Source organism: Panthera uncia (genome assembly GCF_023721935.1).
Source record: "Panthera uncia isolate 11264 chromosome B2 unlocalized genomic scaffold, Puncia_PCG_1.0 HiC_scaffold_24, whole genome shotgun sequence".
Taxonomy (NCBI): Eukaryota; Metazoa; Chordata; class Mammalia; order Carnivora; family Felidae; genus Panthera; species Panthera uncia.
Window position 1 is genome coordinate 56,846,779 of NW_026057580.1, and position 15,025 is coordinate 56,861,803.

General features: G+C 37.9%; 1 protein-coding gene across 5 annotated transcripts in view; it reads left to right on the plus strand.

Annotated features, from left to right (window-relative positions):
* KLHL32 (kelch like family member 32) overlaps window positions 1-15,025 on the plus strand; it is a 238,752-nt gene that overhangs the window by 139,156 nt on the left and 84,571 nt on the right. For 4 of the 5 annotated variants that reach the window (XR_007462784.1, XM_049654024.1, XM_049654027.1 and 1 more), the window contains one exon: window positions 10,923-11,138. Coding sequence is in view for 4 of the 5 variants with exons in the window: in XM_049654024.1 (XP_049509981.1) it covers window positions 10,923-11,138 (216 nt within the window). In the remaining variant the exon portion in view is untranslated. The remainder of the gene's footprint in view (window positions 1-10,922; window positions 11,139-15,025) is intronic. The other variant, XM_049654028.1, reaches the window with a different exon arrangement.

Here is a 15,025-nt window from a genome sequence, read left to right on the forward strand (position 1 = left end):
TTCTGTATAATTCCTGTGCTAGGGCTATGATTAAAATACAGTGCTGGATGGGCAAGAGGTTACTGACAGGTCAGGGGTGGCATGGGTGTGGCTGAAACAAAGATAGACTACATATTATAAATAGGCATTGTTGGTTTGCAGCTTGTATCACTGTTGGCACGCATCAGGACACATCCCTTGGCTGTCACATACAGAAGCTAGGCTGTGGGTTACATGCAGGGAACATGCAGACCCCAGCTGTAAGGCTGCATATACATTTTTCTCCCATTCAGGAAACTGTGTTAGAATGCAAGGGAGTTCAGCGATAGGCTTAAATCTGCTCAAAATTCTAAAACAAAGAAAATCTTCTGGGAACTTTGGTCACAAACTATTAGTATTTGCTTAATTGAGATAAGTAGAGACACTTGCTAATACAACAGCCAGTCGCTATGCCACAGACGTGAACCCCACCAGGGAATATCATGGAGGTGGACACCCATCATTCTCTTGCTACCTCCCCTGGCTTGTGAAGAGTAGTGGAAGGGTCACAGGTCTACCCACAGCCCCCAAACTGTCCTGCTTCCTCCCACTCATGTCCTTACCACCTAATAATTTGCCTCACAAATTTAATTACTTTTGAATATAACCCCAAATAAAGAGTATTTGTCTTTTTCATGCTTTCTTTGCCCTATTACCTTCAGTAGTTAATCGGGGGAATCACCATTTGAATGATTTAATTAGGGGAATAGACCACACAGAAAGACTGAATTTGGGGAATATATAAGTTTAAAGATTATTGCACTTGAAACTCTAGTGTTTATTCCACAGCTGTATAGTATTGGGGACACATTTTATGGTTCTTCTTGTTATTTAACTTGTCATCCACACTATAAGAAACAAATAGAAGGGAATAGAGAAGGCAAATAGCCCTAAACCAAAGGAAAATAAATACTATTTAAAAAGATTCCCCAAAGAACAACAATGTATGCACCATAATTCCGAATAGAAACTAAATTTCAAGTGAGAAGCAGTGTGACAGAAATGAAACCTTTTTAGAAAAATAAAAAAGATTGTCCTTTTGCTCAAGAGAGTTTCTTCTTGCTGAGCTATATAATTTCCATTCAAAATCACTGCCTCTACCTGGGTGCTTGGATTTTGAAGTCATAGAATGTAGGAGAATGGTGACAATCTCATAATTAGGGCAAAGTATCATTTGAAAAGGTACTTTGATCTGAATAGCCAATTGATAGAGGAAATAATTCTCTTGGACTGAAAAAGAAATTTTGGGTGGATTGCAATTTTTTTTTTCCACAGCAGAGCTGTTATTTTGCACTGGTCCATTAACGCTTTCAACTCTAGTCATGGTTACCAGTTTGTCCACTTGGAAAACTGAATAGCCGGTGGCTGTGCCTTTGTGTGTATGTGTAGGAAGGACAGAAACAGAAGGGAAGTGAGGGAGGCCAATGAGATATGAAATATGGGATTATTTGAATGATGTTCAGAATTGGATAGATATGTTGGAAAGACATGGCCATGTTCTGTTTCACTTGGTTTTAGTAAACAGAAAAAGCTCATGGACATTCTTTCATTAAACTCATGTATTCAGCATCTGTTCCCTTAGATACCAGGGACACAATGCAATCCTTGGCACCAGGGAGCTTAGATTTCATAGAGGGAGACTGATCTATAATCAAAGGGCACTTAGAGTGACAAGTGCTGTGTTAGAAATCTGCAGAGGGCAAGATGGAGGCACAAAAGAGGAAGTGATCAATTTGGCCTAAACCAGGGAAGCAGAAAAGACGAGATGGGTTCATTCATTCAACAAGTGTGGCTTGAGCCCCTACTGTGTGCCTAGCACTGTTTTGGGAACCAGGGATAAAGCAGTGAATAAAATAGGTGCTTCCTCCCATAGAACATACTTATTGTGGGTTGGGGGCAAACCTAACATAACTAAGTAGGCAAATGAATGCAGAAGTGGTGAGTACCAAAAGCAATCAAGTAGACTAATGTGATAGAGGATAACATGGAGAGGAAGAGGGGTATGCTAATTTAGAAAGGATGGTCAGACAGAACAATGGAAGCATGGTTTTTCATCCATAGGAATTCTGCATATGTTGCTTCCTCTGTTTGGAATATTCTCCCTGCAATCCCATCACCATTCTGTTTTAAAATGCAGGTTTTATTTTTCAGGTATGGTGAAGCTGACAGATAAGGAAACAACTGCCATTGAAAAGATACTTCATTACAGTTTCCAAGAGGAGGGGGGCCCAGAATAGCCTTCGGACAACAAGGGGAAGCACCTGGGTTGGTTGGGAGATCCAAGGAATGAGGGGAAAGCATAGGCAAGAGGCCTTTATTGTGGCTTCTGCGGGAAAGGCCAGACAAAGCAGGGTAAGCAGGATTATGATTGTCTGGTTTGAATAGTTCAAGCAAGGCTGTAGGACATATGAGTTGTCTGTAATTGTCCAGTACTCAGCCTTGGCATAATTAGAGTAGAAGAATATTGCCTTCTGGAGTGTAGAAGCCAGATACAAGGTGCACTCTTGAGCGAGTTATTTGTTATCTCTAAAAATTGGCTAGCCCTGGGTGGGGCATTTGACACCCCAAATGCCAGAGCACCAAGAATACATAAAATAAGAAAATGTAGTTAATATACATTCCCATATAGTCTTTTGCCAAGTTAATATCTGCTCTTCTTTTAGCTCTGAGCTCCATGTGGCTTCTCATAGAAGCCTTTACTAAGTGTCCACTCTAGGCCAAATCACCCATTATGGGCGTTTACAGCCCTATGTTCCACCCTTTGTAGCCTTTACCTTAATTATAATTTTCCATTTATTTGTAATATGTTTTGATTAATGGCTTTCTCTTCCAATAGAGTATACTATACACTCTGTTAGGCCTGCAACTTGCCTATTTTTCCTCATCATTATATTGCCAGTGCCCGATGTGGTCCTTGTACGTGATGTGAATGTGTGGCCCATTGAAATGGCTGAAGCCAAGCCAGGGTGGGTGGGGTTATTACCCTGTAGGGTAAGGAGGTCATCAGGGTCTCAATCATAGAAGGCTATAAAGTATTACTGAGTTTGGCCTTTTAACCTTAAAGAAATGGGAACCCACTAATGGTTTCTCTCTGTCTTTCTGTCTTTAATTGAAGTACAGTTGACACATAATATTACACGTTTCAGGTGTACAGTATAGTGATTCAACAAGTCTGTATATATAGTATACAAGAATACACAATGAGGAAAAGACGGTCTCATCACAGATGTAGCTACCATCTGTCACCTACAACACTGTTACAATATCATTTACTGTATTTCCTATGCTGTGCCTTTTCCCTGTGACTTACTCATTCCATAACTGGAAGCCTATGTCTCCCACTTCCTTCATGCATTTTGCTCATCCTCTTACCTCCCTTCCCTCTGGCAAGCGTCAAATTGTTCTCTGTATTCATGGGTCTGTTTCTGCTTTTTGTTTGTTTGTTCATTTGTTTTGGTTTTAGACTCCACATAGAAGTGAAATCATATGGTATTTATCTTTGTCGGACTTACTTCACTTAGTATAATAGCCTCTAGGTCCATGCTAGACACCCGTGTTGTCACAGATGGCAAGATCTATTTTTTTATGGCTGAGTAATATTTCATTGTGTGAGTGCGAGTGAGTGTTTATATACCACATCTTAATCCGTTCATGATTGCTTCTATATCTTGGATATTCTAAATAATGCTGCAATAAACATAGGGATGTGCATATCTTTTCAAATTAGTATGTTCAGGTTTTCGAAGCGGGGGAGGGTAAATAAGTACCCAGTAGTGGAATTGCTGGATCATAGTATTTCTACTTTAAGTTTTTTGAGGAGCGTCCATATTGTTTTCCAATTTACATTCCCAGTAGCCATGTGTAAGGGTTCCCTTTTCTCCACATCCTGACCAATACTTGTTATTTCTTGTCTTTTTGATACTAGCCATTCTGACTGGTGTGAGGTGATGTCTCATTGTGGTTTTGATTTGCATTTCCCAGATGATTAAGTGATGTTGAGCATCTTTTCATGTGTCTATCGGCCATCTGTATATCTTTTTCGGAAACATGTCTATTTAGGTCTTCTACCCATTTTTTAATAAGATTATCTGGGGGACTTTTCCGAGGGGGTTTCAGTTGTGTAAGTTCTTTATATATTTTGGATATTAACCCCTTTCACATACGTCATTTGCAAGTATTTTTTTCTATTCAGTGGGTTGCCTTTTCATTTTGTTGATGGTTTCCTTCACTGTGTGAAATCTTTTTATTTTCGTGTAGTCCCAATAGTGTATTTTTGTTTTTGTTTCCTTTGCCTGAGAAGACAAATCTAGAAAAATTTTGATGAGGTCATTGTCAAAGATATTAGTGCATATGTTTTCTTTTAGGAGTTTTATGCCTTCATGTCTCATATTTGGATCTTTAATACATTTTGAGTTTACTTTTGTGTGTGGTGTAAGAAAGTGGTTCAGTTTCATTCTTTTCCGTGTAGCTGTCCAGTTTTCCCAACATTATTTATTGAAGAGACCATCTTTTCTTCATTGTGTATTCTTGCCTCCTTTGTCATATAAATAAATAAACTCACCATACAAATATTAGTTTATTTTAGGGCTCTCTATTCTGTTCCATTGATCCATGTGTCTGTTTTTGTCCCAGTACCATACTATTTTGATTACTATAGCTTTGCAGTATATCTTGAAATCTGGGATTGTGATAACTCCATCTTTGTTCTTCTTAAGACTGCTTTTGCTCTGTGAAGTCCTTTGTAGTTCCACATAAATTTTAGTATCATTTGTTCTAGTACTATGAAAAACATAGTTGGTATTGGGTAGGGATTGCATTGAATCTGTTAGATTGCTTTAGGTAGTATGGGCATTTTAACAGCATTAATTCTTCCAGTTCGTGAACATGGATATCTTTCCATTTGTTTGTGTTGTCTTCAGTTTCTTTCATCAATGTTTTATACTTATACAGGTCTCTCACCTCCTTGCTTAAATTTTTCACTAGGTATTTTATTCTCTTTGGTACAATTATAAATGGAATTGTTTTCTTAATTCCTTTCTGCTACTTTGTTGTTAATATATAGAAACATAATTGACTTCTGTATTTTAATTTTGTATCTTGCAACTTTACTTCATGTTACTTGTTACTTCTGATAGGTTTTTTTTGGAATCTTTATAGTTTTCTATGTATGGAATCATGCTATCTGAAAATATGTGAAATTTTCAATTCTGTTCTTTACCAATTTGGATGGATTTTATTTCCTTTTCTTTTCTGATTGCAATGGCTAGGAATTCCTGCACTGTGTGGAATAAAAGTGGCAAGAGTGTACATTCTAGTCTTGCTCCTGTTCTAAGGGAAACTCTCAATTTTTCACCACTGTGTAGGATGTTAGCTGTGGGTTTGTCATATATGGCCTTTATTATGTTGAGGTATGATCTCTCTAAAACCACTTTGTTGAGTTTTTATCATGAATGAATATTGAACCTTGTCAATGCTTATTCTTCATTTATTGAGATGATTGTATGATTTTTATTCTTTTTTTTGTTGACATGGTATATTATGTTTATTGATTTGTGAATATTGAACCATCCTTGCATTCCCAGAATACATTGCAGTTGATGGTGGTGAATGATCCTTTTAATGTATTGTTGAATTCAGTTTACTAATATTTTGTTGAGGATTTTTGCATATATGTTCATTAAGGATGTTGGCCGATAGTTTTCCTTTTTTTGTAGTGCCTTTGTCTAATTTTCATATTAGGACAATGCTGGCCTTGTAGAATATATTTGAAAGCTTTCCTTGTGCTTCTATTTTTTGGAATAGTCTGAGGAGAATAGGTATTAACTCTTTTTTAGGGGCACCTGGGTTGCTCGGTCAGTTAAGTGTTTGACTCTTGATTTTGGCTCAGGTCACAATCTCACAGTTTGTGAATTCAAGCCTCATGTCAGGCTCTACGCTGACAGCATTGAGTCTGCTTGAGATTCTCCCTCCCCCTCTCCCTCTGTCCCTCCCCTACACACACACACGCGCGCGCACACACACACACACACACACACACACACACGCTGTCTCCCTCCCTCCCTCTCTCTCTCTCTCTCTCTCTCAAAATAAGTGAATAAACTTAAAAAAAAGCTTTTAAATATTTGGTAGAATTCTCCTGTGAAGATGTCTGGTCCTGGACTTTTGTTTGTTGTGAGTTTTTTGATTACCAATTCCCTTTCTTTACTAGTAATTTGTATATTCAGAATTTTGGAAGATTATATATATTTCTAGGAATTTATCCATTTCTTTTTCAAATTTTTTGGTGTATAATTTTTTATAATAGACTCTTATAATCCTTAATATGTCTGTGGTGTTGGTTGTTACGGCTCTTGTGTTTCTTATTTTATTCATTTTGTCCTCTCTCTTTTTTTCTTGGTGAATCTGGGTAAAGGTTTATCAATATTATTTATCTTTTCAAATAACCAGCTGCTGGTTTCATTGATCTTTTCTATTGTTTCTTAATCTCTATTTCATTTATTTCTGCTCTGATATTTATTATTTTCTTACTTCCAGTAATCTTGGGTTTCGTTCTTCTTTTGTGTATCCTTTAACTACAAGGTTAGATTGTTTACTTGATATTTTTTTCTTGTTTCTTGAGGCAGGCCTTATTAATTAATTTTAAAAGATGATCAATATGATCAGATTCTTATAAAAAGAGAGGTTGGAGAATTTGATACTGGAGGCAGAAATGTTAATTAAGAACCCTGTTGCAGGAAGTGTGGATAGGAGATGATGAACAGAATAAGAACTGCTAAGGAGGAAGAGCAAACAGGATTTGGTGAATGACTGGTTACAAGGGAGGAATATGGGCCAGCTTTTGAGATCCTGATGTGGATGGTTGAATGTGGTCGTTTAATTATATCTTCGTCCATTCCATTCTGTGGAAATCCAAGATAAGATGCCCTCTTACAGGTAGTTGGGAAAATGAATTCAGAGCTGAGAGAGGTTTGGGCTGCTTATATAAACGTGGAAGTCATTAACATGTAATCAGTTTACAAATCAACTGTATGTTTTTTACTTTGAGCGTCCTTCTTTTCCCTGACCTAATGGTATAGGTTATTTATGACTTAGATATCTAAAGGGACCACATTCTTCATTTTGACCTCCTCATGTCAGTGTTGAGTCGGGGTTTATAGATGCCAAACAACAATGCTGAAATATACTTTATTATTCCTTGCCCACCAAATCTATTGCCTACCTCTCATATGCCAAATTGTGTGTGGTAAGAGCTTTTCATTCATTATCTCCATGACAACCCTATGAGCCCATTGAATTCTCCATATTGTAATTGAGGAATAGTGGGAAGTTCAGTGATTGACCAAGGTCATGGCCAATGGTAAGTATTTGGGCTGGATCTGAGCCAGGTTGACTTGATTTTATATATGGCCCTTGCTCTTCACCAATGTGGGTTGCCTCCAAGTGCCTGTGGTTGCTGCTCATTTGTTCTGCCCCTGAATACGGTTTTTCTTTCTGTGATATCTAAAAGACTTTTTTAAAAAATAAATCTATAAGTATATATACAAAAACATTAATAGTGATTATCTCTGCATGGTGAAACATGAATGATTTTTGTTTTCTTTCCATACTTTGTATTTCCTGAATTTTTTGGGATAAACATTTATTACTTTTTATAACTGGAAACATAATGGCACTATTTTCATAACAGTGATTATTTTTTTCCATGCACAGTATTATAGGTGGGAATTTAATGCAATTTAACCATTTAACTTCCCACCTCCCCACATCACATTCATGAGCATCTGTAAAAGCAGCATTATTGGTATTATTTTGCTTACACATTGTCTTAGCCAAAAGGATAAGAGATGATGATTTTGCTTAAAGTTCACAAAGCCCCAACAAGAGGAATGCATGTTGTGGCATCATGACCTCACTGAAGGTGGCTTTTCTTTTACCCCTGAACTCCTCATTTTATACAGTTTAACTGTTGAATGTGTTAAGTATGCATGGCCAAGGGAGTGGAAACCTTGGACACGTCTAGAAGGCACTGGGAATTTGGGGAAATTATGTTTTTAAATAGAAGAGAAAAGAAATGAAAAGGTAAAGATAGGGAGCAGACTTTTAACTGATATTTCTCTTGTACACAAATATGTGTCTGTTCAGCTTCCGTTTGCTGTTCAGACAGCCATTGACACTTGTCCTTTTAGCTTCTTAGTTTTCTATTAATATGAAATACTTCGTTAGTTTGGATTTGGGGGTTATGTAAAATTATGCCCTTAGGAAATGAAAACATTTCACGACTGGGGAAGCAGGCGTTCAATGATTACCTTCAAAAGAAACACAGCAGAAAAGAAGCACAATTAGGTTAAATTAATTCTCCAGTTCTTTGTGGTTTTGAATTGGTCTGCTTTTAAGCTGCAGGCATCTAATCAGAAGAAACCCAGTATCTCTTTACAAAGATACAAAGATGCTTAATAAAGAATATTTCATTGCTGCTGCATAATCCACTCCCAAACTTGCAGTTGTATAAACCGTTTGGGCAGGAGAACAAGTGAGAGAAAACATTTTTTGCTGGGCTCTGCCTGTCCACCTGTAACTTTGCTGAGTTTAGCTGTGTCCGCTCCTATGCATGCTAATCTGTCTGTGCCGTGCTGCTGGGTGCTGCCTCAGGACCTTGAGCCATGCCTTGGGCATGTGTCTGGGGTACTTGAAAAGCACTGATATCACCTGGACTTTGTCTGTCATGCCTTTGGGGGACTGCAGAGTGGTTTACTAGGACACTGAAGTCGTATTTAGGACACTGAGCAGTTAAACTTGCTTCATAGATGTAGCGACCAGAAACAACACTGATCCCTAAGGAGTTGGTACTAAGGAAGCAAGGGTTACACATTCTTTCCTTCCAGAGTAAAATTTACCAATCCTAAGAAGTAAGATTTGGGGAACAAGTTTAAACATTATTTTAAATGATTGGTGTGAGAGTCAAAATCTTCAATATCACTTTGATAAAATCTTCTGAATGGGAAGCCAGGGTATTTTGACTGAATGGCTGTGAGTGGACTCAGATATTTGGGTTGCTGTGGATTTTAGTGATCATCTATAGTAAACTTTATTTTAAAGAGAAGCATTTATTCCTTTTCAATTGTTTTGGCAAATAGAGCTATTAAGAGCCAGAATCTTATGCTGATTCCTGAAGTTAGCTAGCTTGACTCCCTGTTAGGATATAATTAAAGTGTCATCTCCCACCCAAAGAAATATAATCTAAAGTGGGGGGAAAAAAAGTTAAGTAGCTGTGGTGATGATGCAGCTGTTACTGAAAGAGCTGTTTCACAATTTTTTTATTAACATTTTATTATGTAGAACAGCACTGTGCTATAGAAATACAATGGGAACCACATCTGTCATTCTAAATAGTCTAGTAGCTGCATTTAAAGGAGGCTAAAAGAAACAGATGAAATTAATTAATTACTAACAGATGAAATAATTAAATAATAAAAAGTAACCTATGAAATTAATGAAATTAACATTTAACCTACTTTATCTAAAACAATACCATTTTAACATATAATCAATATAAAATTATTAATGAGATATTTTACATTCTGTTTTTCTTATTCCTGGCATTTGGTGTATCTTTAACACTTGTTACACCTTCACATCAGACTAGCCGTGTTTTAAGTGCTCAGTAGCCACTTGGGGCTAGTGGCTACCATGTTGGGCAGCACAAATTTAGAACATATTCCTTTCAGCTTTCAGATATGATAGAAATAGAATATAAATATTTTAGAAAGAGTTCTTAATATTCTTAGATAACTAGAAAAGGGGAAAATATGTTGAAAGTTACTTAAATAGATTAGTGGAGTGAAATAGCTATCTGATGGTATTTTGCATTCCTTAAGCTGTTGGAAAATATTGCTCCCATATTAAAAATTTAAAGTTAATAATGGGGGGGAGGGAAACAATGTTAATTCTACTTGAAATAGGTAAGTTTTCTATCGACAAGCCTGTGTACCCACTGTGATTCTTGCAGAGTTAAAGAAAGTTTGCACAGGAGTCCTGTCTCTCTGGGGGCACTATTTTAGGGCCCTGGATACAAGCTTGAGAACCGGTAGAGACAGGGAAAATCCTTCCAGAATGAGCATGGCTACAGAAGCTCTTTGAAAAAGAAGGAAAGATTGTCACTGGCTGTCTGAATTTTTGAATCTAACAAAAAATGAAGAACACTTATAAGTTGTTCATCTTATGTAGGTTTAATAGAATTATTCAGGACAAGAATATTTTCTGTGAGATTCCTTCATTTCCTGAGACCTTACATGTAAAAATATGTGTTTTAATTTCATTAAGTCAAGATGGGTTGTTTTGTTTTATTTTATTTTTTTTTTAAGATGGGTAGTTTTAAGGATTTACTGAATTTGAGGTTTGGGGAAGAGTAGAGTCAAGTCTGTCTTAATATAGTTTGTGTCATCTAATCACGACTACCACTTACCTGCACTCACAGTTTTTTTAGTAGAACAAACTTATTGCCTACAAGCTATAAACTATGGTCAGGGTAGAAAAATCACTGTTCTTCATTGGTAAAATGGTTTTAAAAAGTTGCAAAGTTAACATTTCAGTCAGTGAAGCCAGAAACTCCTTTCAACCCCTTTATTAAGGTATCTTTAAGTATATGGGTTTTAAAAGAGGGACAAAGTCAGGAGAAAGGGTGAATTCTAGAACAGCAGTTCTCTGCCAGAGTCTTATAATTAAGGGAATTTTTTTTGTTTTTTACATTATCAGTGGAGTCCCATTTCCCCCACGCCTGTCATGCAAACCTTAGTGAGTCAGTCTGAATTTCTTGCCTGCTCTTTCTTGGATTAATTTCTAAGAGCTCTTTTTTTCCCCCCATTTTTATTTTATTTTTTTATTTTATTTTTATTTTTGGCACCCAGGAATTAAATAGCTTTAATTACTTGGATCTGTACAGACTTGCTGACCTCTTTAACCTCACTTTGCTGGAGAAGGCAGTGATCGATTTCTTAGTGAAACATCTCTCTGAGCTCCTGAAGAGTCGCCCAGAAGACGTTCTAACGCTTCCTTATTGTCTGCTCCAGGAGGTTCTGAAGAGTGACCGCCTGACCTCCCTGAGTGAAGAGCAGATCTGGCAGGTAAGGGCGCTCTGCATGGGCCTTCTTTTGGCAGGGAGAAGGCATGGGATGGCTCAAAGTTGAGCAGTTGAGGAACAATGATAACTGTTTTGTCTGGTTTGGTTCTCCTCAGAGCCAAAGTCTTAGCAGTCATGGTAGGCAAATGATTGGAGAACACCAACCCTTGAGGCTACAAGGCCTCAGCCTCTGCTCATCTTAACTCAGGGAATCATAGGTATGGTTCCTCAGACCCTTGCTGGGGATTCCCAAAACCCTAAGGGGGAGTCACATCAGAAAGAGTCAAGAATTTTTTTCTCTTGATAAAAATAGTTTCTCAAACTGAGTGTGAGAAAATGGATCGTCAAGTGCTATTTATACGCATTTAAGACCAATGAAATCAGAATAGATGCTGGGCTTTCCTGTAAACAATTCAGAAGCATTTCTCTGTTGCAGCAGAGAGCAGCTGGGACCTTAAATGAAATGAAGCTCTTGCACTGCAGTGGAAAAATCTCCCTCCTTAGTTCATTCTGCATTCATTGCTATTTTCCTAAGCCCTGCCTTTCCACCTGACGTAGCATTCTTTTCGAATATCCTATGTCTAGAGGATGGGAGGAGGTTTTGTATTTTCAAACTGATTATTCAATTTAAATCCTTTTCTACTCATCCCCACTGACTTTACTTGAGAATTCACATGGTGTCTTTGGGAAACAGAGCCCATCTTATCCCCTTTGTTTAACATTGTCTACCTCACTCTCTGAACACTGGCTAGCTATGTAGCTACTTATGGGGCAGCATACCTTCAAGATTTCATGATGACTTGAAAGCAATTTACATACAGAATACGAGGGAAAATATGAAGTCTTCTGTTAGCTGACAGCATAGTAAATTCCTGGTATCTTAGCAAATGACATTCAGGGAGAACTCTAACTCTCGCCAAAACAGAGTCAGAGGTATCTGTTAATTATCCAGCATCTGACTCAACTGACTAATAATTTTGCTGATGTATTTCTCCCTTATTTCTTTCTTTGTATTACATTAATCAGCAACTTCCTGTCTACTCTTGCCCCACCAGTGAGGATAATAAGAGCTGTGGTGTACTGAGGGCCTCCCAGGACCCAGACTCTTTGTAAACTCAATGACTTATCATCACAACAGGCTTGAAGGACAGTTGTTATAACCCCATCTTCCAGATGAACAAAATAGGGATTCAGTGCCTTGCTCAGGGTTGCAGAAAGGAGCCAGCCTACAAACCCGAGTCTGCAGACACCTGCCTTCATCCCTCCAGTATTCTATGCTGTCTTGACAAAGAAAATATGAGGAAAACACATAAGCCATATTTTTTTCTCCTTCTTAGGTATTTCTGATAATGTTTGTTCAGGTAGAGGTCAAAAGTTGGTGAGGATGAGTTTTTGGTATGAATTTTAATACCTGTGGTTCTCCCCCCACAAACACAAATCATCAAAATTTTCTGGTCAATTCAAAGTGGGGGGTTGCCAAATTTTTCTTCACTTCCCAAAGGGAAAAAGAAAGACTTGGAATGAATTCTGCATTTAATTATTTCTAACTGAATTGAGATCTGAGCCAATCATCCTTGTGGCTTCTTTCTCTTTCTGTGGCATGGTCAAAGGGAATGCCAGAGTGGTAATGTGCAGATGTCTGAGTATCCGAAAAAATTCCATACTGTCCACTTAAGAGTTATCATAATTGCCTCTCTAAAGTTTACTAATATTATCACATAGAATTTTAAAAACTGCTTTGTGCTGCAGGCAATATCTTTTCTACCTGGTCCTCAAGAAAGAATTAAAAGTCTCACATAAATATGATCAGTTTAGGTGTTCAGCAGGCAATAAGAAACTGTTTTTGCTTTATCTTAGTAAATAAGTAATTCCCTCATACTCAACTCAATAGAGAAAAATTAAATCAGACCAGCTATATTGCCTCAAGTATAGTTAAGTTCATCATTTTTGCTGAGGTTATACTAGTAATGCAATATACCATGGAAGAATCTAATATTCAGCCCAGGGTGAAGATTGGGTATGCCAGAGGATTAGTGTCAGGGTGCTTTATAGAAGTGAATCTTGATGGACAGGCTGGAGACAGATCTACAGAATCTCATTAAATTGCTGAATTGTTCATTACGGAACGTTCTCACTGTAATAAAGTGCTCATTGACTTTGACAAATCCCCATCCCATGTCTTAAAGAAGAACAGTGAAGCAACGGGTGTGGGGGAGGAGGAAGGAAATTGACACAAAGTAGGACAGGTAATAGAAAAGGGGATGGAGGGGTAGTGCTCTTTGATTAATATGTGCAACTAGTAACTTCTGTGAGAGCCCAGTAAACACACACACACACACACACATGCACGCATGCACACACACACACATGTTTACACATGTGGTTCTTCCACTATCAACCAATAATGTAATCTGGGACATTCCCCTTTTTGGTGAAAGGTCTGATTTTCATTATTCACCAGACTTCACGCCGTCTGTCTCTGAAGACGTCATAAGAACCTTCAAATTATCCTCACTGAACAAACTCTTTTTTTACTTTCTCCTGGTGTCCTTATCTACTTCCTTTCCTGATAAAATGTGCTGCAGGCTGTAATAACCATTCTGTGGATCTGGAAACCTGTAAAATTATGCCTTATATCTGCCTTTTTTTTTTTTTTTCAATCTGACCTTTTTAAACTTTAAGTCTCTTTTCTCACAGAGGGCTTCTTCATCCCCCATAGACATTTTTTTCCTCCCTTCCATGGCTGAAAACTATTTGCCCTGTTACGTAACTTCTCTTTATATTCATAGGTTAACATTGAGACTTGAACCATATGCACACTTTAGTGTAGAAGGGCATAGAAGTCCCCTCAGAAAAATGCTTTAAAAATTTTTTCAGTTCAATTCAGCTTAACAATTTGGTCTGATGTTTCAAGGCCAGTGATTTCCTGGTTCCAGATGAAAGACACCAAGTTGGTTATGGGGCTCAAAGAAACAGGAGGCTAAAAATGAGCAAATCAGCTGAGAGGAAGCGTGGGGCGTGAGGCCATGCGCATTTGTGACCTGGCAAATCTCCACCAATTTTGTTTGGCTTTTGGGTTTTAGCTCTAACACAGGACTTTGTTTCAGTAGGGTCTTGTTAAATTTTTCCTGTTATATTCAACATTCAGTTTCAGACTGCTGAGCCCGGGGTCCTGCTATAAAACTCTAGTGAAATAATGAAAAAATTCCATACCACTCCCATGTATTGGGTCTGTTTTCATTTTCATAGGAAGTGCTGGCTAATCCATTTTCTTCTGAGGAAAATGCCTTCTCTGCCTTTTCTACCCCAGGTTATCTTTTACCAGAATGAGGGCTTAGAGATTACTTTCCATGGGAGTACAGTTGACAGAAAAAAGCCTGAATATGCTGTAAATTCTTACATTTGCTAGCACATGGAAAAGCTATGGTCCTCCGTCTATCAGTATTTATTGGGCACCTATGAAGTGCCTAAAAGCATGGAGTCTTAGGCAGAGCACAGGTTTGCTAACTCGGTTTTCCTCTCCCACGCCTCACCCTAAATGGAAGGGATCTTTATGATTTTAAACCATTATTTCAGCTCTCTGGATTATTATTTCATCTCTGAAGTAGCAGAAACAGGAAGGATATTTTAAAATGATAAAGATAGTTTGTGAAAATAAAAATGAATATTTCTTGAGCACCTATTACATGCTAGGTGCAGTGTTAGAAGTAGGTCTTGGCATAGGGTGTCTGGGTAGCTCAGTCGGTTAAGCATCTGACTCTTGATTTTGGCTCAGGTCATGATCCCACGGTTCGTGAGATCAAGCCTCAAATCAGGCTTTGCATTGACAGCATGGAGCCTGCTTGGGATTTTCTCTCTTCCATTCTCTCTGCTCCTCCCCTGCTCGTTCTC